Consider the following 24,879-nt stretch of genomic DNA (forward strand, 5'->3'; position numbering starts at 1 on the left):
GTCACCACTGATATTCTGGTAGCCATCATTGTTATTCTGGGTTATAAACAATAATACTGCAAAGTTTCATGAAAATCCGTTCAGTAGTTTTTGCGTGAAAGAGTAACAAACATCCAGACATCCATACAAACTTTCGCATTTATTATATTAGTAGGATACCTGCACTCCTTTACTGGAAAGACAAAATCTTTTTATGATTTATTTAACTAGTATCATTGGTGAAAATTGTGGCTTGAGGATAACAATATAATAAATTATTTTAACAATCACTATGAGTATTAACTCAAGAATAGATTCAGTTTAGATCGAATTTTGAGCGTCATCGAGTCATAAAATCGCACACTGTACTCGTAGGTAACCCGCTGAAAAAAATGTTAGGACGCTCATAGTTATTCAACTACTGGAATAATTTCTGCTGAAGATAAATTTCAATCGCAATAAAAAATATCCGCTCATCAAAACCCTAAACCGCGTAAAAAAATGTAAGCTTGCGATTTCCTTGGGGATTCATTAGCAACTTGGAATTAAAGATTCCGCTTCATTTAGATCAAAGTTTCTCAAACTTTATAGGCACATAGCTACTTTTTCTAAAGTGAAAAAAGTTTCAGGCTACCTCTGGGTAAAGAAGTATTTTATATCACTTCGCTGGAAACCTTCCCATAGGATTGTTTGGGTAAAAGAGCACTCGGGAAAAAAGGGTTATTTTATTATTTTATTTTATTTTGTTTGGAAAACATACAGTGAAACAATAACATTCTTTAACTCATGATCATTGATCACATCTGTTTTAACTATGTAATTTTTTGTAGTTAAGGTTTTTTATTTGATTTCAGTTGACAAAGTTGGTTCTCTATTCTATTTCAAAGACTTTCATTTTCATTTTAGACTCCATGGAGGTCGCAACGGACCTATGGGGGTTGATATAGACCACTTTGAGTACCACTGATTAGGTCGTCAGCGACCTGCCGCGGTTTAATTGAAACCCGCTCGCCGGTGCTGCCCTCTGCGTTTTGTTGCTTTTACAGGCTAATGGGATTTTATCGTTTTACACCGTGTGGTAAGCGTTTAATGTTGAAGGACGGAAAATATTGCAATTTCAAACTGGGATACACTTTACATTATTGAGAGCTATTGGTCTCATAAATTAAACAGTTCAATAAATAAAACAATTTATTTATTTACAACGGGAGAACGTAGCACTTATTATATTTTTAGAACACATGTAGGTATAAGATTCAACAGAAAAATATAAAAATGATAAAAATTAGGTTTCTTCGACATATACAATGAATGAACTTATTTTTTATGAATTAGAATGTTACACTGGTTACAAACAGTTACATTACTATTTTCTATGACTCTCTCCAGGAATTTTCACTCGAATACAAAGTTATTTATATGGATCTCGTTGAACAAGCTTTTATTATTATAATTGACTAGAATAAGGTATCACTTTGTAGCATTATTATTATTTTAATATTCTTTGTAGTCCTCGGGAATCTTAAGATTTTGTTTAGTCAAAATTCCAAATTATGATTTTAATGGGTAATTTTTCGATATCAAAACTAATTTCAGACAGTTCAATAGACTACACAAGAAAGTGGAATATGTAAGAAAATCTTAAAAAGCGTTGAGAAATATTAATCCTCCTTGTCAGCCCAGATGCTGTCACCGTTAGCTTCGCTTGGGCCCTTAATGAATTTCTGGACTACTGGAAGTTTGTACATATAAACTGACAGGATGGATCCTGCACATGCCCCTATCCAGTAAACGACTGCATGCTCTAACATGGTGTGACCCTCGCAGCCAGCTTTCAGCGACGTGGCGAGCACTGGGTTGAAATACCCCCCGGAGTAGTCAAACGCTGTAACAGAATTCAAAAAATGAATATGAAGTTGTAAAATTTTTAGAATGTATATGGATGATTTATTGTTCAATTTACTTGACTTGATGATCATTGAGGAACATTATAATACCTACAACTATATTAAATACAGAATGAGTTCTACGTTATCGAGATGAATTTGCAATGTGTTTCTAACGACGGTCATTAATGCATGAAAGTAAATTTTATTCACTTGAACAATCTATACTGTACAGTTTGAGATGTAATGAAAATGCAGATCAAATACATAATTTTGCACAATATTCCCTGCAAAACAAAAAGCTGTGTAAAAAGAGCGTATTTGATGAACATTGCACGAGAGCGATGCATGTTGTTTAATGCGTGACCATGCATGTTTGATAGCAGTTCTGTTAGTTGACATTTAATGTTTACATAACGATGTACCTTTTCCTAAATGGACTTTGCAAAAGATCGACACACTTAGGTCCGCATTGGCACTATTGTCCTGATATCGGTAGACGAATACCTTGTGCCTAGTGAGGACCCCTGCAACAGTGAACCCGCGTGTGAGACATGTGAATGTGATGTGATAACCAAAGACTTCTAAGTATACTAGACAAACTGTTCTTATAAAAAAACAGACAGCGCGTGGGTGCCAGTTAGCAAGTTTTCTAGACCACACATCAAGTTCTTTTATTGTTCTTTAGGAATATCTGAGTTCAGAACAGCCTTTCTGGTAGTACATTATTATTATTAGAAGTCTTTGGTAAAGGTAATGTTAAATGTGTGAATACCTAGAGGCGAAATATACAGCAAGTAAACTAAATAAATAAGCAAACACGCAATGAATAAACTTCATCGAAAAATGAGCAGTGAAAGCGTAATCTGAAAAATGTACGAGTAAATTCAAAAACTAATTTTGGTCTTATGAATGATATACATTTCACCTTCAGATAAATAATAGTTTATAGCAAAGTTTTTGTGTTGTTAGTTATGATAATTTGTAAGCAAATAAGTAATGTGCTACGAGCTCTATTTTTGCAACTTTACACTAAAATTGCCAGAAAGTACAAAATTAATATACCTAGTTTAATTACGTAACTTCTTTAGTTGTGATGGCAGTATTTTTTTAATTCCTTAGAATTGTTAGTGCGGTTATTGTTTCTATTTAACTACCACTTAAACCGAGCTGTACCCTTATTATGTACTGTAAATTAAAACAAAGTACTACAGTGCTATAGTATAAACTTTTCTTCCTTTTTTACAATTAAAAGCAAGAACCTTCTGTACAAGCTTTTATAAGAGCACTAATTTAAGTAGATGCCCCAGAAAAAGTTACATAATATACCGCTTACGAGCTAACACTGAGCCAAACAATTATTTCTTTAATCCTCTTTGCATTCTCAACTAAGTAAATTGAAAGAACAGAAATTGTTTTAGTATCATTGGTGACTTTTTTAAACTCTGGTTTCTCTGAAATAGCGAAGTTTCTAAATGTATTTTCGAATGGCACAGAAATTTCTTCGTATAAAACGTCAAAAATGTGTTTTTAAGGGATATTTTTGCTTTTACGTACGTTTTTAGGTACCTATACAACCTGTTTGTTCTGTAAAAGTACATGAATGTTAAACAGCAATTTCTTTGCGTCAAATATTCAAATTATCAAATATTTTTTTCTGTTAAAATTGTTGGAATCATTTATTGGGGGAATTCAAAAGGTAGCTGTCATCACGGCCTACCTAATGGAAAACTTTTTACTTAGGGCGCATGCACACCACGTTTTTAAACTAAGAATAAAGAATTCTCACCAGCCACCACCAAGGAGGTTCCAATGAAGGAATCTATGGCGGTTGCGAAGCGGGGGTTGAGGTCTCCCAGCGCCTTCGAAGCTAGCCGACACATGCATGTAGCCACACCTTCGACGACAGCGCCGTAGAGCACTGGCACCTGAAATGTATCATCATCATCATTACTATCTTCGTCATCATCATCAACGGCATCATTATCATCATCATCAGGTCTTTTAGTCTCTGTTACAACAGGAGCAAGACCTATATTCTACCAGAAGCAATGGAGGCTCGAGACTACACTCATAACCCTGTCCTTTTGGCCAGTCCTGGATTGAATTATGAATATCATTTTAGTAGTGTCATACGTTTAAGTTTTATAATAAAAACTCGAAATAACTAAGGCTGAGTTGCACCACCTTATTTTAACCGTAACAATAACAATGACCGGTGCTTTTGTATGGAGATTGATAGACTTTTGGCATTTGTCAAAGTTATTAGTAAGATGCAACTCAGCCTGACTAATATAGAGACTCTTCTTCGTACGCTATGTCACTAGCGTTTTCCGAACGTTGTTAGTTCTCGTACATTTTATTAGTGTTTTATTTTGTTGTAATGGTATTATAACAATAAATGCATGTGCCCTAACGGACTCTAGTGCGTGCATTCAAAGAAACGCCGCCTTGTCTGGAGAGGACATTTACTGTGGCACCCCTTGTTCAAACCTAGATCTTGATGACCTAGATTTGGATTAAGGTGCAATGTTAGTCTCAGAAACAGCAATCAGCAAAACACACAAACTTGATTAAAAATGCACACTAGTCAATTTTTCAGAAAGTAGTTCTCATGGGATCTTAGTTCGGTATGTGAAACGACACTTAAGTTGATATTTACATTGGGGAATAGAAAGCCTCGAAAATTGACAAAATAATTAAATTGCAATAAAAGCTTTAAATCATGCTTGAATAAGAATCTTACTTTGAAAATGTTAGAAACATTTATAATTTAACCAGTGGCTCTCATAGTTCAATATTCTTTAACAGTTGTAACCACTGAGATCAAATTAAGTGCTAGATTAAATTAGCCTTTATTAGCCCTAAACTAGCCTCACGTGGCCTAATCAGACTGATGTATCTAGGAATATGAAATAACCAGCTTTCCGCCCGCGGCTTCGCCTGCGTGGAATTTTGTCTGTCACAGAAAAACTTTATCGCGCGCGTCCCTGTTTCAAAAACCGGGATAAAAACTATCCTATGTCCTTTCCCGGGACCCAAACTATCTCTATGCCAAATTTCATCAAAATTCGGTTCAGTGATTTTGGCGTGAAAGAGAGACAGACAGACAGAGTTACTTTCGCATTTATAATATTAGTAAGTATAGATTCAGTCCACGTATTATATGGAGCATCCACAAACTCTATCTATACTTATAATAAATCTGTAGAGAGGTCAATTCTGTACATGAAATATATTTTCAAAATAACTATCAGGGGGTGATTAGTGATCGATACTGATGCCAAAAATGCAATCAGTAAAATTTTTGTCTGTCTGTCTGTCTGTCTGTCTGTCTGTCTGTCTGTCTGTCTGTATGTTCCTTATAGAAACAAAAACTACTTGACGGATTTTAACGAAACTTGGTACAATTATTCTTCGTACTCCTGGGCAGGTTATAGGATACTTAGGAATTCCCACGGGCACGGGAATTAGCGGGAAAATCCTTTTGTATGAAAAATCTAAACTGCTTAAGTTAGACGCTTGAAATTTGGCATGCAGGTACCTTAGTAAACTTAAAGCTTAGTTACAACAGGATATTGCAAAATTCCCACGGGAACGGGAGTTAGCGGGAAAATACATTTATATGAAAAATCTAAACCGCTTAAGTTAAACGCTTGAAATTTGGCATGCGGGTACCTTAGTAAACTCAAAGCTTAGTTACAACAGGATGTTGCAAAATTCCCACGGTAACGGGAGTTAGCGGGAAAAAACATTTGTATGAAAAAATCTAAACCGCGTAAGATAGATGAAGGGGGTAAAACGGGATCCACGCGTACGAAGTCGCGGGCGGCCGCTAGTACCTACTATATACGCTCACAAGAGAACGTTAGTATAGGTACCGATCACTCATCATACGATCTCGTTTCCATTAAAGTCTGATCCGATTTACTGAATTCATCTCGAAATAATTGGTTTCTTATCTGCGGCAGAAACTTCGACGTTAATGTACACTCAATAGAATTTAATATCTTATTTCAACAGACGATTGTCCTAAGAGTTTCGCCACTTAAAGAAAGCATGACTTAGCCCCGAAGTTCGTAATGAAAGCTCGTCCCGAAGCTCGAATTCCGACTTCTATTTAAAGTACACTTTGATAATTTTGCTAGTGAAAGGGACTGAGCTAATAAAAACGGACAAAGGGGATTTCGAACTCGTTTGAAGCATGTGTTGGAGATAAAATTTATCAAGCGATTTTAATTTATGATACGCGTTTTTTTGGTCCACTGAATCTTTACAAACTCTATTCTTTATCTGTACTAGCGGCCGCCCGCGACTTCGTACGCGTAGAAACTTCCAAGCTTCAACCCAACGGGGGTTACTTCCTTAGGGGTTGAATTTTGCAAAATTCCGTCTTAGTGAGTGAGCACCATGTTCTAAAAGGAACCCCCATACAAAATTTGAGAATCCTGGCACTTATAGTTTCTGAGATATCGTTATGAGTGAGTGAGTCAGTCAGTCAGTCAGTCAATCGCTTTTATAGATTTGTGGTTGGGAATGTAATGGTTACAGCAATTACGTCCTCATGGAGTCGCACTGTTTGCTAGTGGAGATTTAATTGAATTTTGATATTTTAACAGTATTATTTTAAGACAAAACACGCACATTGGATTGAGTTAGAGCACATGCATTTTAGTTGCTTACTATCAAAATATTCCAAACGATTAATCAGATAGAGATACTTGTAATCAGAAGTAGGCGCAGTTGTTTTTCTTTTAAATTAACATGATCTTAGAAAATATTTGGTTACAAAACATTAAATTGATGTTATACAAAATCTTTATAGCCTCACACACAAATGTCAAACTACTGTACTGACCTGCAAATCAGCCTTGCAGTCTTCGAAAGCTTTGTCCTTATGTGTGTCGGAGATCTCGAGGGCCCAGTACATCTGCACGTACTTGAACACCAATAGACCACCGGTCAGCTCAGCCCATGTCTTGAGTAATGCTTTGCGAACGTCGCCTTTGCCTGGTTGATTAAATATACTGGGTATTAGGACATTATCATTATCATCAAGCCTTAGGATCAGGATTTAGCTTCCACTGCCTACACGTCCCTATTTATTTTACCAGAGGTGAACGGAGGATGTTTTCTCCACTCCTCACACTTGCCAGATGGGTTTGGGAGGCGGAATGTCATAATATTTGTCACGTAGTCGACTTTCACGACATTTACGGGAAGAGTGATGGTGGTCCTATTTTACAATTATACCGTAACCTCGTGGCTACTGATCCCTATCAGTCCTTCTTGCTAAATACTGGTCAAGTGATTTCATTTCGACATTTTCAACTTAGTTGGTTGACCCTGATGAAAATTCAGCTACGTCGAGATAGATAATGTTGAGAATTAGTTGTATAACTCATCATGCTGACCAATTCCGTCTCAGCCATGAGCGAAATCTACCTACAGGCTAGGTTTATAGGGCTATTAGAAGTTAAGGGTAGGTATACCCAACATTGATGAAACAAACGCTGGCCGTAACAGCGTATTACACATGAAAATTTCGACGGTTTCATCCATTGCCTAAGTAGCTCAGTTGAAAGAGCAGTCGCCCGGCAAGGGAAAGTTTGTGGGTTAAATTCCCGCCTTAGACAGTGATTTTTTCAAGTTATTTATAATTTTCAAACTCTTAAAAATTTTCAAGTACCTTCAATAACATCCTCGATGTGGGTGTAAGGACAGGCAGTGGCGTCGCCCCAGTTGAGCGACCACCAGATCGTGAGCGCGAAAAGGAAGATCGCGTATGTCCCGACACCGAAGTTGTCCGCAACTGAAAAATATCAAATGTAAATAAGTACTCGTAGTTATTATCATCATCATCATCATAATATCATCATTACAGCTGTAGGACGCCCACTGCTAAACATAGAAGCCTTCCCCAATGATTTCCATATAGGGCGGCTTCAGCGTTTGCAACTGCAACCTTTATGTGGTCCATTGTCCACCTTGTGGGTGGACATCCCATGCTGCACGTGGCCCATACGTGCCCTTCGTTCCAGAACTTTGTTCAACTAAATACTAACTTCAGTAACAATACATTACCTAATGGTTAACCTACCTATTGGTTGTAATTTTAATGCAGTCGATTTAGAATAAATTTCAAAGTGGTAGAATTGGTAATTTTGATAAATTTTTTAACCGTCGAAGGTTTGATCACCGAAAACATCTAGATAAGTAGGTAATAAATGATGTTAAAAAATACAAGAGACCAGACTATAGAGTCCAATGTGTCAACTAAGTATAGTTATTTAAATTAAGTGAATGGTTACGTCATAAAAACTCTACAAAGTAAATGCAAAATATATTCATACAACTGGGAGCTGAGTAAGAAAACTTTAAACCTGAACTTAACTCAACAGATAAGCTGTAAAATGCTATCAGACACCGCTGTGCAGCGCTTAAAAACTTTACGAACTCACCCCCCATCTTGGCTTTCAAGATCTTAAAGTAGTGAAGCAAAATCTATTAGAAGGAATTAAGATTTCATTGATTGGATTGTTTGTTGGAGTAATTAACAGATTGAGATTGAATTTAGGGTGTTTTGAAGTCAGTTTGAATGGATTAATGTACTAGAATAACGAATTAAGTACAAGTATGTAGTACTACCTACTCTACAGTTCAATTTTATCTTAACCTTATGGATACTTCTTTTAGTTTCTAATATCTAAATTGTTGTAAAACTTATGGTCTGTTACCAGGAAAAATCGGCCTAGGAACACTCCTAGGAAACATAGCCACACGGCTGTTTCCTCAATAAAGTTCTCAAAAATCATTTACTCGCTAAACTTCCCAGTAAGATGCAGTGGCGGATTTACCAATAGGCCAAGTAGGCCAGTGCCTAGGGCGGCAGATTTAGAGGGGCGGCAAATTTAGCTATTTTTTTTTACAGAAAAAATAGCTAAATTAATAGTACATATAACACTTGGTAAAATCTTGGCTTCTCCACCTCACTTAAGCTGGAAACTTGAATTTTGGGCACATTAGAATAATATTTTTTAACCAAGGTAGATAAAGTTAAAAACGGGATTATTTCCAATAAACAAAAATTGTCGAAAATTGCAGCAATAATTTACCAAGACGTGTTATACCATTTCGGAATACTTACTAAATGCGCCAAATTGTGACGTTACTTGCCAAAGTCGCGTAGTACAAAATTTATCAGTACAGACAGTTTAAACTAGGCAAAATTTTTATTTTGATATTTTTGTAACTTTGATCACAATTTAGAGAAGCATTATTCAGGATTACAAAACAAAAAATTTTTTTGGAAAAAGTGAAGATTTGTGGCAAAAGGAGTAAAAAGACCGTCACCGGGGAGTAGATTTTTTTGATTTTTTTTAAATGCCTATTTTTTTGAAAATATGCCACATAGATTATTTTTTTTATATTTTCTGATAACCAGCACAACTTGCCTCAACACCCAGTTCCAGCTTGACGTTGATTTACGGGACACCTGTATACTTAGGTACTTATGTGATCATGAATTTTAAAATATTGTAATAGGCCAGTAGAATTAAACACAAAAATGAATTAAATCGGAAATAATTCCTACTAAAGATTTTAGTGCTTTAATGGCTTCATTAGTTGCCCATAAAGACTCTCCTAGGTTTTTGACTTCGACGGAGTTGTGCTTAAGTGGTGGGGGCCCCCGAAAGGGGCGCTTTTTCGGTTTTCCGGTTATACCGCGTAAAGGACTTACCCTATCGAAAAGTGGTCTTCTTGACGGTTCAAGGGCATTAAATCTTGCATTAAATAAGACCAAATTCATATGTTTAGAACAAACCGTTCTCGTGCAAATGTTCGGCAAAGTAGAAAATATGTGTATAATTAATGACCCTCTCCACGTCCAATGGCTCGTTACCCGCAGGCTTCCAAGTCTTGAAAAGGAGCGCCTCAACCAGTGTAACCCTATCAAGGCTTACGAGCTTGATGTGCCTATCCTTGTTCGTCCCAGCCGTTCCTTAACTGCGGTTGCTGCACCTCTTCCTGGCACTCTCCTGAACGACTCTGTGTTACCTACGGTGGCTGCCCCTCTTCCTTGTATCCTCCTGCACGACTACGTTGCCTAGCCGTATGCCTGGTCTAAGGTTCGACGCCAAAAATCAAAAGCTTAATGCTTTATCTCTTTTGTGCATAGAGTCAGAACTTATGAAAAAGATTTCATACGACGATAATTAATGATTTTGCAAATTTAAATTCTCGCAAGAAAATAATGTAAAACTTATTTGATCTCATTGTCTGTCACCATTAACTGTATTGTTAACATGTTATATTTTAATAGAAATTGTTTGCATTGTTTTTAAACTGTTAAGTGCAATAAAAATATTTAACAAATAACAATGTTTACTGACCACACATTATTTTGTCTGTGTTCATATTATAGTGTAGGTATTTTTAAGTCATGCCTTTCCCCACCTTATGATTAGTACAATGCTGCTGTTTTTAGGTCAACATTAAACTCTTCAGTACATAGCGGGATGCAATAATAATCTAGTAACTGACAAAAATATCATTAAGTAAGTTCACAATCATACCACAGAATAATAATAAGTACTACGTACAGAAGTTTTACTTCGCGAAGGTATTTAAAAAAATGTATGCTCAATGTCATTAGCAAAATGGTGTAATTTAGCCTGTCTCAAGAGTCAAGCACCATTTTGTTGACAAACGTCAGTGATCGGCACTGCGCCGAAGCTATAGGGCCGACTTCGGTAAAATGATGTGACGTGAGGTGCCAAACTGCGGAAAATGGCGGAGGAAATACATGATTTAGCATGAATTATCATGAATAATATTAACTACTTATTTACCTCTGTGTCTTGAGGCAACTTAAAAAGTACATTCTGTGTTTTATTATTATTTAGGCAGTTAAGTACTACACAGTATTTAGTACACCATTTTCTTCCATCATACACAAGAATACGCGTGCGTGAGTCAATGTTCGCTCGTATGTGAGGCCTTGTCGAATAGTATCCTGTAGGTGGGCCATCGTGCGTGTTTTGTTTTCGATGTAAACTCGCGGAGATGAATAAGCCTGATCATACTAATAACGGGCTTAAACTAACGTATTGAATTTCAAAAGTCAGTAGGTAGGGGCGGCAAAAATTGAATGGCCTACTAGCGGCAAATTTGTAAATCCGCCACTGATGTAGGTAGTTACAGTTCACTCAATAATTATAAATGCATTCTTTAGGTTACAATTATTATGTTCAATGGTATATTTAGTGCCTCAGGTGGGTACAACTATACCTACTATTAAAGAGGAACATTATATCTTTCGTGATTTTTTGGGGAACAACATGCTAAGCACTGCGTTTATTCAAATGTATCTGAACTATTCAAAACCACGGCCAGATGGCGTTGGTGGTTCAGAGCTCGTCAGCCCTGCTCTTGGCTCCTCATGATAGCGTCAAATATGTAGATGAGATGCTTGTCCCGGGAGCCTGGCTCCATGCTAAGCTGTGCAGGGGCAGGGTCACACGGGGAACATATAACACATGGGGAGAATAGATGTATGTATTTCTCGCAGCAAAAGTATTGCGCTAAAAATATGTCATTTGCAAAGTAGACTATGCAGGGGCAAGGGTCATATGGGGCAAAATAGACTATGCAGGGGCAAGGGATACATGGGGCAAAATAGACAATGCATGGGCAAGGGTCACTTGAGGCAAAATAGACAATGCATGGGCAAGGGTCACTTGAGGCAAAATAGACAATGCATGGGCAAGGGTCAAATAAGGCAAAATAGACAATGCATGGGCAAGGGTCAAATAAGGCAAAATAGACTATGAAAGTGCAAGGGGAACATGGGGTAAGATAGAACAATCTCTCTATCTCTCTCTCGGCGAAACTATTATACCGAAAAAGATGACATTCAAACGACTGAAGTAATTTTCTTGAAGAGAGATTTTAGTTTAGTCCTACTGTATTAAATCAGCTTTCAGATAAAGAAAACTATATTAAAATCGGTTCATCCATTTCGGAGTTACGATGACACTGACAGACATACCGCATGAATAAAATGCTAAGTTTAATTATTAATGAACACGGTGAGTAAAATTTTAAATTGGTAAAATAAGTGGCCGCAAAAGTTATAAAAAGTTACTTTAACGTTATCATATTTCCAAACGTCTAGACAGTTAAAAAGTTTAATGATCATACTTCGAAATTCCACAAAAAGTTATTCATGTGGATGCACCATTAGCTTTAGGGTAGGTACACACAATCAACTAATGGTTTCAGTGGTGGCTTCAATAAAACACGGTTATCGGGCCTGAAAAATAAACTTAAAAGGCTTTGGAGGCTGCAGGGAAACAGTTTTTCATAAAAAATATTCAGGCACTAGGAAATTGAGTTACAGGGGATAATGCATACTGAAACTGAGGCAGGTTAGACTACAATATGTATAGTTGTTTGGAGTTTCATGCTTTAATGCATTGTGATACCTGTTTTCATATGGTACTAGCTTTTGACCGCGGCTTAAAATTTTGTCTGTCACAGTAAAACTTTATATTACGCGCTTACCTGTTTCAAAAACTGGGATAAAAACTAACTATCAATGTATTATTTACAAAAAAAATAGTATTTAAGTATGTTTAAGTTTATATCCGTTGTCTAGTGTCCATAGTACAAGCTTAGTTCAAGTTTAGTTTGGGACTAGAAGCGTAGTGTAAAATGTCCAAGGATATTTAATTATTTATTTATTCTCGTGATTCAATTGGGTTGGTATTTCATTTTTTCACAACTTATCCTTACTACCTACACAAAATTTTAATGACATACTTTATAAGACATTCTTACCATTCGGTTGTAAGAGAATTTTGTCTACGTGTCTTGCCAACCTTGGAATCGAATCAGACTTTACGAGTTGCTCGTGTGACATGGCTTATTCCATTGATCTAATATAGTATGTAACTATGCTCTTTGAAAGTAGTCCGAAGCATTTATTTACTATTTTCGTTACTTCTTTACGTAGATTTTCTTGGTACTTTAAGCGCTCCTGCACACGACGCCGCCGCCGCGCCGCCCCCGCGCCTTTGCACTGTTTATACGCGCCGCGTGAAGCCCGCCACCGCGCCGCCGCCGCGCCGCCGGCGAAATTATACTTTGATGGCGCGGTGGCGGCGCGGCGGCGGGCGGCGTCGTCATCTTACTTTAACTTTGACAAACGCCAAAAATCTGTCAAACTCCAGACAAAAACACCGGTTATCACCGGTTACCGGTTATATTATAGTTACGCTCAAAGTTAGGTGGGGCAACTCAACCTAAGTATGTGTAGGTTAACTAACGCAAATATCATTTTAACTTTTAACTCACCAATAATTAGTTCAAAGCAGCACCCGCATAGTTCTGCAGCGGCTATACATTCTTCTAGAAGTAGCTTTATAAAAGGTTCCTTGATGACCTTCTGCACTAGTCTTCGCGCGCAGTGCGCGAGCAGAGATGTTAAGAGGATAAATAGCGTCGATACCACTAGGGGGGCGAATGTCACTTTGTTTACCTGAAATGATAAAATATTATTTAGTTTAATTTGGCTTAATTTATTTATTATGGCCTCATCTCATTCAACTGTACGCAGGAAGATTTAATGAAGGCTACTGACAACGCCACTTTTGTAGCGGAGTTTAGGGCTGGCACTGTGTAGATTTGTTGTCGATACGACAAGAAGAAGAAGACGGCATCATATCATCAAAGTGAAGGAAAGCTCCAGAAATGAGGAGATCCTTAAGATAACCAAAGTAAATAATCACAGCTCGGAGAATTGCTAAACGTAAGTGGCAGCGGGTGGAGTACATTTAACTAATATACTGAGTAATTAATTAGTATAGAAGTTATATAATGTTTTTAATACCAATACCAATTCAGTCATACGATGAACGAGTCTTATCTAAAAAAATAATTCTAAATAAAATTTGTAGATTTGACCTTAGAACAACAGATCGCAAAAAAATATAAAAGTTAGCTTTTCATATTGCAAAAAAATCCTCATGCAATATTCCAAAGCAAATGTTTTCTTCTATACGAATAGATCAGGTAAACCGTTTTTCATTTAGGAATGGGTAAACATGACGGGGCACTGAAATAAACTTGAATAAACACGGTCGTAACTCCTGGAATATCAGGGTATAGGTGAGTACAGCAGAAGTGGGTTTAGTAGGGCCGTTTTTTTTTAAATTATTAGTAATTTGTTATTACACTAATTACTAATGGTCCCGTTAGCCCCTCGTACTAAGCTAAATATGCTTGTGTCACGAGTGAGCTCACCACAATAGTCGAGCGGCGGCGGGGACTGAACCCGCGTTCCCCGGATCACGAGTCGGCCAGTCCGACCCCTTCACCGTTCGGCTACCGTCATCATCAACAGCCGTTTACAGTCCACTGCTGGACTATGAGCCTCCTCCACTATAGTGGAGGGTTTTGCCATAATCTCCACGCTTGGCAGGTGGGTTGGAGATCGCAGTTTAAAAGATTGATGTTTTTCAGAGAGCACTGCTGCCCATTCTCTGTTTGATGTGTAGTCCCTAAGTCGCCTCTTACGACACCCGCGGGAAGAGTAGGGGTTGGTGACAAATGTATTCTACTCTGCCGTCACCACACGGCTACCGTGACTTCATCATTATTAAATTATAGTTGTTCCAACTAAATCCTGGTCCGTGAGGACGTTGAATTTTGTCTAATGATTTTGTCGCGACTGTGCGACGGGCGCCCGCAGTGAGTGTGCGAGCGCGACAGCAACATAATTACGCGCGAGCGATAAGGATGGGTAGCTTGGGGTCATTGGACAAAATTCTACGTGCTCACGGACCAGGCTTCACCTAGCTCTATTACTAAACCTCCTTATGCCACTGTAGGCCAAATGCTCTGCCGATCTGGGAGGTAGAGAGGGAAGTGCTTCTGCATTAAAGACTAATGATCTGTCGATAAATAATAAGTATTATGCTAACTAAGCAGAGCATTCAGTCTAGATTATGTTTTCTTCATTCTTATTGTTATTAAAAACATCCATATCGTCCTAAGTGCACTCTCTAGCATTCATTGCACTCACACAAACTGACAATAAATTAGAAAAAAGGAAAAATAAATGGAACGCTACAATTTTTCGCTAAGAAGCGATCACTTCCAGAAAACACAGGTAGAGACAGCTGTTTGAAATAAAAAATAGTTAAACCAATTTAAGTATGTAATCGCATGATTTTGTGCGCCTTTCTCTAGACAAGCCAATGCCTTGGCCTAGAAGGCTTGGGCCTTCTATCATCTATTTCTCTGTGGCCATTGCAATCTGGGGTTTCGACAGCTAAGACTTGTAAACAACGTTACATTTTTCTATGCAAATTGGCATTTATATTTGCTATGAATTTCTAAAAAGCATTTACGAATAGAGTCGGTTTGTTTACTCTCGTCTAGAAATATTACTAGCCTTTGATAATATTTTGAACCTTACGGTTATTATTTTAGAGTCCAAAAATAATTAAATTATAATTTCTGTGCTGACTTACATAATCATTCCGAGTCCATCAACATTATTAATTTTCAAAGATAGGTTTACCCTTTTACTAGAGAAGAGAGAGAAGATCGTACAGTCAGCAACAAATAGTTTGTGACACCCAAAGTAGCCAAAAAGTTCGCAACAACGTCTTTGTTACAACTGAAATAGGGTTGTGTTGTCACCTTTTTGGTCACACGAATTATTTGACGCTGACTGTATCTCCAGTTTTATTTGTAAGAAAATTCGGCGTGGACTATATTTGTCTGACACTGGAAGTTACAGCTCACAAGAAGTGTTTAAATTGGCAATGCACGTTTTTATTCCATACCATTAAGATTCCAGTTTGCGTCCCTATATTCCAGATTGTTCTGGAACCGGTTGTCGATTCCAGGAACGCAGTTTGTTTGAGAGACGTGACTATTATCCTTTAGAATCGGACTCTGAATATTTTAAAAGAGTTTTAGTAAAAATGTTTCCGATTTAAACAGGATCGAACTCGAGACAAAGAAGATAGGGATGGGCTGTGTCGTAAAACATCGATAACTATAATTTTAGCTCTATCAAAAAGTTAAGTTCACAATAAGCTGCCAACAAAGGACATCTAACAAAGTTGTGTTGTGTTAGATAAAAAAAAATCATTTTTAACCTCAATTTAAAAGTACACTTTTACAACTACTTAATCATAAAGATTGTAAGAGACAGAGAAACAGTTTTAAATAGTGCGTTTCTCTGTGATTTCGTGATTATCTTTTTTTGATTAACATAAAATGAACACTAAGAATTTTCCTGATACTAAGTAAAGGTATTTGTTGATTTTGTTTCACTCCTCAATGTTTCTTCATAATCATCACATTTTTGTAAATGTGGTCTAACATTTACAAAAATGTGATTATGAATTACAACAAATACCTTTAGTTTCAGGAAAATTCTTAGTGTTAATTTTCAGGAAAAAACAACGACCCTGAGTTCTCTTTTTATGTTTTTGTCAACCTAATCGTTAAACATCGATATATCGATAATCCCTAGTCTATAATATTTTAAATGTAAAATCTTTTCCATGCTACTCGGTATAGTTGGGCAGCATTTCAAGTGACTATTTCACTTGAAGAAAATTGTCTTTGACTTGAAACTTTTGTCTTTGTAAGTGAAAAACCTTCGGGATCATAACAAAACGAGTTTCTTCTAGACTTCAAGTTATGAGTAGTAACTGTGGATAATTATTTCTTGGATTCATACTGCAGTTACTTTGGGAAAAATTGAATAAACTTACTGGTGACTTTTGATGCCACAACACAAGGGAAATAAAATTCCCTTCACTATCTATGTTTGGAAACACACTAAAAAGTAGCTTAACTTTTAAATCATTGCAGTTTGATTATTACATTAAGGCTGAGTTACACCACCTTATTTTAACCGTGACAATAACTATAACCGGTGCTTATTGTATGGAGTTTGTCAGATTTTTGACGTTTGTCAAAGTTAAAGTAAGACAAGTGGTGCAACTCAGCCTAAGTCAAGTTAATTTTTTTATTACTATTGTGTAACAGTTGAAAAAAAAATTTTTATCATTACAATCTTATCAGATTTTCTTCAATCTGACTTCAGCACGAAACAAGTCCTAGGAATCTAAAAAAAAGTAAGATAAGAGATAGTGAAATAGTGCAAAAAAGACAAATTCATGACCTTGTAGACCGAAAATCACACTACCAAATCTGTGGCAAAATGCTAGTGCCACATTATTACGTCAGTCTTTGTTACACCGTGGTATAGGTACCATCAATTTACAAAAACAATGCAAAGTTTAAGGCTCCAACCACCTCGTTAACCTTAAACGCGTAATTACACAGACAGTAACTAGGTAGGTACCTACATACTCGTATTTATCTGAGTCATAAACGTTTTTGCACAAAGGGCCTGTAGATTACGCCTCTAATGATAGTTAAACGGTTTTTGCGGCACCCTAAATTGTAAGTTTAAACATACTCGTATGTTACGGCAGGTCTATAGCGATTCGGATTGGAGATAAGTGTATTGTTTATAGGTAGTACGAGTTGCTCTATACTCTTAGGTACGAGTAGGTACCTACTATATTAACTTTTTGGGCTGGCATACATTTAGTATGGAAGCTGGAAACATTGAATTTTTTGATAGATTCAGTTTATTCTGTAACCTATTAATGATACCGATAGACAGAGCTCATTAAGCACTTTCAGGATGAAACAATGACCAGTGTTTCGATATCTTGTATGGTTTAGAAATTATCGAGTAAGATCATTTATCGTTTCCACCCTGTATTGTATAATCGTGTATTTTGAATTTTCTGAGATATATGTATATTTCATCGATTTAGAGAAAGAGGACTGTTTGGAAATGGACTGGGAATTGGAATCTCTACATGTACTGAATTCCAGAGCACAATTACTTAGAATGGGATGTCAACGTTCTATGATCACCTACTTACACATGTTTCTTGGAAGGAATAATTATTATAAGAAGGAATATTATTTAGCGGTTGAGAAGTCGGCTATTAATTATATTATTATTATGCTGGATGTCACTTTGATCTCCACACAGTACTCGACTTTGTGTAATTAATTATACAATCTGTTTGGAATAATTTCTTCCTCCACTTGTAGTGTCCTCAACTCTAACACAGTCATCATCATCATCATCATCATTTCAGCCATAGGACGTCCACTGCTGAACATAGGCCTTCCCTAATGCTTTCCACGTTGATCGATTGGTAGCGGCCTGCGTCCAGCGCTTCCCTGCTACCTTTACGATGTCGTCGGTCCACCTCTCACTCTAACACAGTGTCAGCCCAAAACTTTACAAGAGTGGTGTTTATACAAGAGTAATAATTTAGATGTTTTCTAGTTGGAAAAAATATTTTTCATAAAAAATACATACAAACACATTTTAATGAAAAATAGCAATACATAAAGATAACAACACACAGTATTTAGCTAATGTGCTGTCCGTACATAGATACGCTCTGTAACATAATTATTAACTTTTTTATTAAAGTCTGTATACACTCTACATAGATCTAATGTCAAAAGTGAATAGTGAAGCGCACACGCCAGCTCTTTGATACCGTGTCGATAGCGGGTCGTCCATCGCTTCACAAATTCAGTTTCAGTCTAGGACGATGTTTACTCGGTAGTTGAACGGTTGACGAAACACAAATTTTGTAAACACACGGCCGCGTGTTGCGGACTGGACCGCTAGAAAATATTGTCACTATAGGAAACTGATAATTGAATCATCATCATTGTCAATAATGATTCTTAACACGAAAATGCGCCAACATTTCCTTTCAATTACTTACTTGAAAGAAAATAAGTTACTTGCCAAGAAAAAGCCCAATACAATGAATTAGTAACAAAATCTAACTTAATATTTTCATCTCTATATTGTTTTGTGTTTTTTTGAAAAATTACAGCAAATGATACCTATACCTACGTCTTGCGTCAACAGAGATGCTCTATTAAAGTATTCGTATATCTAATTCGCCAACTTTGTAAACAAATGACCAACTCTTATCGTGATACATAATATAGTATATTGGAGCGAACTAAACCCACCCACGTTGTATTCAGGATGTTTAAAAATCCAATCTCCCAGACTGAAATAGCGCAGCGTATCAACAGCGCATCGACATTGAAATCGATGACGTCACAGATGCATTCACTGACTGATTAATACTTCGGATTGGATTACGAAAACATTATCCAACTGTGAATAGAAATGTAGTGTTCTTGGCAGTGAATCACAAGCTCGGGCCGGATGCATAGTATTGCCTGGTTTTTAGTAGTTAATAGATTTAATGATTTAGTACGTTACGTTTGTTGCTAATTGCTAATCTGCTCTTGAATGTAGATCGTCTATTCTTTAAAATACATACATGTATTCTTTTAGTGGCTGTGTAATGATGGTTACATCTGTGATTGTTACCTGACAGGTACTTACACCGATTACTCTATTGATCTGTTTGAGAACAAATATTTATTACATTAATAAAATAAACATACATACATACACTACTTTTAAATGACATTCAACTCACAGGACTAGGTTTTCAATATAAAATTCACAGATGGTTAATTTCACAGATTTAAGGTCCCGCTCCGAACTATCTGCCGTATATTTCACTGCACTGGTTTCACAACGCTCTTTACTTAGCCAAAGGCAGGTATCTCTGCATCTCATGATTGAAATCCGTCAAATGGACCCCTTTGCCTAGGTGAGTGGTGCCCGTTTTTAGCTGATAGTGTGCTCGGGAACAGGACGCTGTTTTGGGAAAACTTTTGCTCCTCTGCTTTTGTTGTTATGTAGTTTTATCAAATAGCTGGAGCGGAGATCATGTATCGTGATCTTTCCTTTTTGGATGTGTTAGTAGTTATTAGTAGTAGCAGTACTTATTATGATTCTGTGGTAGAAGTTAGTGACGAGTAGTTGCAAACTGTCTGAACTAGGATTACAATTTTGGTCAAATATTTTAACTTGTTATAGTAAAGGCCCTCGCCCACGGCGACTTTTTTCGCGCGTTTCGTAAATGAGCGACAGCATCGCTACTAACGCGCGTTAGTCGCATTTGCAACGCACTACAGAAGTGATGCCAACGCGCTACTAACGCGCTAAGCAGCGCGACTGCATCGCTACAAAAAGTCGCCGTGGGCGAGGGCCCTAAACGCGTTTTTCCCTTGAAAGCGATTATGGAATTCAATCCGCATGTCAATTTGAAGTAGCATTAAGTGGGTGTAGTTAAGCCTTGGCATGACTAATGAGGATATTGGTGTGAATTTCCGAATTCAAATTCTTTCAAATTCAAACCCAATACAAATGAATTACCATTTTTGAAGGCCATGGAACGAATGTATCGAATCCGTTGACGTTTCAAACACATCGCTTTGATAGATGAACTAAACTAAGGCCGGCTCTACAGGTTGGCCCCAATGTTGGTTCCAACGCCACTCGTCAAAAGTGTGGACTAGAAAATAGCTTGTCTCAACGTTCGTGACAATATTGTTTTCTAGATCCTCACGTTGGACGTAGCATTCATGAGAATGAGACCAACATTGGGGCCAACGTTTGCAGCAAACATCGCGAAATTCATTCAGCCATTGAAAGCATTCGCAAACATTCAGCACATACATCAAATTGATGGGTTTACACGCTATTACTCCTAACCTTGTACTGTAAACGTTGAGCCAAAAATAAAATTGCAGAACTACATTTTAAAATACTAGTTATATTTATAAACAGTACCAGCAAAGAATACAACCTTTACCAATGGATTTAGCTTGAAAATTTCACGGGTTTTTCTATTAATTTCATTTGCTACGATTCCGCCAATATCCGTTACGTGTTTTAATGACGCTTTTAATGTAAACAATAGTTTAGGCATTCAGAGAAAAAATACCTACATTTATTGAAATGTAAGGACAAAATTAGATACCTACCTACTCAGACTCGAAGAAGTTGTAGGTAAAAACAGATTTTAAATCTATCCCAAGTAGTAGTATCTTACATAACAATTACTTTGATCGCATTTAATTGAGTCTCTACTATTTGTTACTACTCGTAGCTATTGGGTTTTTAAAGTTTACTATAGCAACTCAGTAGCTTCTCATAAAAGTAGCTAATAACGAATAATACTCGTTATTACTCAAAAATATTAAGTCACTTCTGCTTAAGCCAAAATCTCGTGATAAACAATCCAGTTCGCAACTGGCAACACTTTAGCCGCAAGCATTCGTTAGTGTAAAGTGCAGCATTCGTTTCGGATTTAAGTTCGCCTCTGCATCAGGGCTGATCCGTTTTTAATGCCTTTCAACAGGGTTGCCAGTGTTTCAATTTGGAAACCCATTAAAGTTACTGGCTATCCCGTTCGGATATCTGATTAAAGATATTGCGGTTTCAAGATAGTAAGGTTTCCCCTGAAACTATTCAACCTTCACTGGTTGGGTTTCCTTTGGATCTAGATCTTAGCTATACAGGGTTATTGTGGTGGGAAAAAGAGGTGGAAATTAGTCCCGTATCTCGCTCGAGCTTTTCACTAGATGTCGTTAAAGCGTCGCAAAGGCATTCCATTTAACTTAAAACCTCCTTTAGTATTTTGAGAAGCCTTTTAATACTAAATCCTTTTTTGTTTTTGTAAACTATTTAGAGCTAGTTAAACTACAGTTTTTCCAATGAATTGAGCTTCAAATAGGATTTATGTTTTTAGAGCATCCTTAGGTCCACGTAATAAATGAATGAAAGAAAGAAAAGTATTTATTACAAACAAAATAACAACTTATGACTAAACAACAGGCATCAATGGCATCTGCTCAGTATAGATGACCCACGCTGAACTGTCCCGCCAAACTCAATGACAGGGGGGCGCTACCATCGTTCAACTATAAATGGTTTCCAACATGGCAAAAATCGGAACCAGCGATCCGGTATTGACGGTGGCGCCCCACTGTCAATGTCATCGATAGGACAGTCCAGTATTTTGGAACTATAATAAGCCGTGACGGCAGAGAGTAGTTGCAGCCCAAGGTCCTACTAGTGGTACTACTGGTAGGACCGTGGGCATTACGAGGTTAAATATTTTTATTTCCTTGTAATATTTATGTGCTTTATGTCTTTTTTCCGTATACTTTCTTTGTTCTCTAAGTGATGTTCATCGTAATAAATATTTCTTTCTTTCTTTCTAATATTATTATGTTGTCTCGTACTCTTAGTAAAACTTTACCGCCCGTATTCACAAACATTATTATGAGGTCTCACAGTGCGCGTGGACGCACAGAGTCACACACTCAGATTCCCTTCTATGATCTGAGGTCATACACGAACCAATCACAGAGCTCTATTCAACGCTGTGCGTTCACTTTGCTGCTTCACTTAAGCATCGTTTGTGAATACGGGTGTGTCAAATTATTTATTTACGGCAATGTGTTTCCTTGTACTCATGTTCAGCCCTGCATGCAAGAAAACTTGTCAAGTTGCAAGCGCACGCTTCGACCGACTAATGACTTTGGAACTTAAACTTCGACCGGCTCACATGACACCAGTTTGGTATTGAAACAACTGGATAAGTGGCTAAAGCGCTGTGGATTTACTACAGGAATTTACAGGACTGGTACATTCGATCGAGCTTATGAGCTAGCTATAATTTGTAACGTTGGTTCAGTTGTGTTTCAGTCTTCAGGGCCAGAATTTTGGAAATGAGACGTTTGGCATTCAAATTGGACGCTATTATGTGACTAAAGCGCTGTGGACTTACTACAGGACTGATAAAATCGATATAGAGTATAATTTGACTATAATTTGTAATGTTGCTTCAGTTGTGCTTCAGTACTTCAGGACAAGGTTTTTTCAAAAGAGACGTTTTGCATCCCAGACGTGCGTCTAGGTACATCTACTCGTACTCGTATACTTACTAATTTATAAAGCTGAAGAGTTTTTTGTTTGACCGCGCTAATCTCAGGAACTACTTACTGGTCCGATTTGAAAAATTATTTCAGTGTCTGATCGTCCATTTGTCAATGAAGGCTATTCCTCGCGGACGAATTTAGCGGGCAGAAGCTTATAGCTTATCGAAATAAAGGGACATTGCGTAGCTATTTTTTCTATTTAACGTAGAATTAAACAACCTTTCACCCTTCTGCCCGCGCAATATAATCTACCGTTTTCTTTTAAAAGAAAATCGAAGCAAGTAATATGGCGGCAACGTGCCAAGAAAATTGTACAGTTAAGTGTAGAACTACTTATACCAACGCTGTTTGTGTGAGAAAATTCGATATGCTTTTTGCATCTCACTGTACGAGGCAGCAGCTAATATGTATAGAGTGGTGAGAAAATAAGTTTAAAACAATTGAAATATTATGTGAGAATCGAAAGGTCGAGGGCAATATAATTATACAATAGGACTTATTAAGTGTTTCCTTATTTTTTTTATAGCTTTGAATAAATGCTGTACGAGTAGGTATAGTAATCTATTGTAGAGAAAGGTCAATAAGTCTAAGAGGGGGTAAAGGTCACTGATATAAAAGGGGATAATTCTGGTGCACAAATACTAGTACACAACTATCGTATGCGAACAACATCAAAATCTAATAAATCCATAAAGAAATTGTATTAGGGCTTTTTTCGTGATATTAAATTAAACTAAGTAATTTCTATTTTATTTTGTTTTACATAAGGCTAAAACAAAAACACGAACTTTTTTAAACGATATACATCTTCAATACGAATAAAGTGTCTATCGGCTCTGCGGCTGGGTTGCACCATATAACTTTAACTTTAACAAACGTCAAAAGTCTGTCAAACTCCATACAAAAACACCGGCTATGGCTAAAGTCACTGTTAAAACAAGGTGGTGCAACTCATGCATCCTAAAGAAGTCACTTTGAATTTAATTTTAATTACATTATTATGGCTTCGTAAGCCTACTTACTACTTTATCGCTAAGTAATTCTTGTTGCCTGAATTTATTAGAAGAGTAAACTCAATGATCATGTCCCCGCCACTAATTTGTATTCTTGACAGATACAGCGGAAGGCTATTTCGTAGCTGTGACGTTTGTTTGTGGTTTTAGAAACTCAAATATTTTAGGACTGTTTACCAAATTAAAATCATAGTTTTTTTCTTAAATGTTAATTTAAAATTGGAGGAAAGTGTGAATCTAAATAGTAATTTATGAGCCATATTTAATTTTAAAGCAATAATGAAGATTTATTAAATAAAATCATAGTAGAGTATTGTGTGATATTAATTTGTTAAATGTTAAAAACATAAAGTTTGAAAGGTTCAATTTTAAATCTTTTATAACGTGTATAGAATGTATAATATTTATTTGGTTACATGTAGCTACTTTGAAGTATTTACTCTAGCTGCCACTTACATACTCATAGAAAACTACATTATTAGCTTAATATCGAAACATTTTGGATGGACACGGTAATTTATTTTCTGTCACATTAGTAGTTTTATGTGCTCTTCATTCAATCCAAGTCTGAATATGATCCAACTGTCAAGCGCGTACGCAATCGACTGCCAAACTCTTTCAACATTATTGTAGCATTAAAAACTTACCTTGACCACCACTTTCAGGAAGATCCCCAGTACATCCAGTGTGAACTTCATTTTGGCACCTTTTCCCGGTTCCCAATTTTAAATTTTCACTTTTTACATCACAGTCTGGAACCAAAAACGCCAATTAAACCAACAACACTCAACATGTTACGCGATCGCTACCAAAATAGACTGCGAAAATTTTCAAGAGCATCTATTTTCAACTCACCATTTCAGAGGTCTGGAATCGTTGATTCTGTCAAGTGTTTTCAAATTTCGAGTTCGGGAGAAAAATATAATATGTACTACGTTTGGTTTTTATTGTGTGGTCTATCGTTGTGCGCTCGCGCATCGTGAACCGAGGCCGAGCGGAGGCGGTCTTAATATAGAAACGAACGGCACAGTACTACCGCTCTCGTC

General features: G+C 36.9%; 1 protein-coding gene across 2 annotated transcripts; it reads right to left on the reverse strand.

The window, feature by feature from the left end:
* Positions 1 to 1,152: 1,152 nt before the first annotated feature.
* Positions 1,153 to 24,879, reverse strand: LOC135078709 (aquaporin-11). Of its 2 annotated transcripts, XM_063973255.1 has the most exons (8): positions 24,689 to 24,879; positions 24,481 to 24,585; positions 13,224 to 13,407; positions 7,555 to 7,677; positions 6,724 to 6,875; positions 3,655 to 3,793; positions 2,291 to 2,392; positions 1,153 to 1,864 (listed from the first exon to the last, which is right to left on the reverse strand). In XM_063973255.1, the coding sequence occupies exons 2-8, from the start codon at positions 24,529 to 24,531 to the stop codon at positions 1,641 to 1,643; spliced, it is 975 nt and encodes a 324-aa protein (XP_063829325.1). In that variant the 5' UTR covers positions 24,532 to 24,585; positions 24,689 to 24,879; the 3' UTR covers positions 1,153 to 1,640. The 2 variants fall into 2 exon arrangements, with proteins under 2 accessions (XP_063829325.1, XP_063829326.1); XM_063973256.1 differs by lacking the exon at positions 2,291 to 2,392 and having other exon boundaries at positions 24,689 to 24,877.

The sequence above is a fragment of the Ostrinia nubilalis genome, chromosome 15, assembly GCF_963855985.1.
Source record: "Ostrinia nubilalis chromosome 15, ilOstNubi1.1, whole genome shotgun sequence".
NCBI lineage: Eukaryota > Metazoa > Arthropoda > Insecta > Lepidoptera > Crambidae > Ostrinia > Ostrinia nubilalis.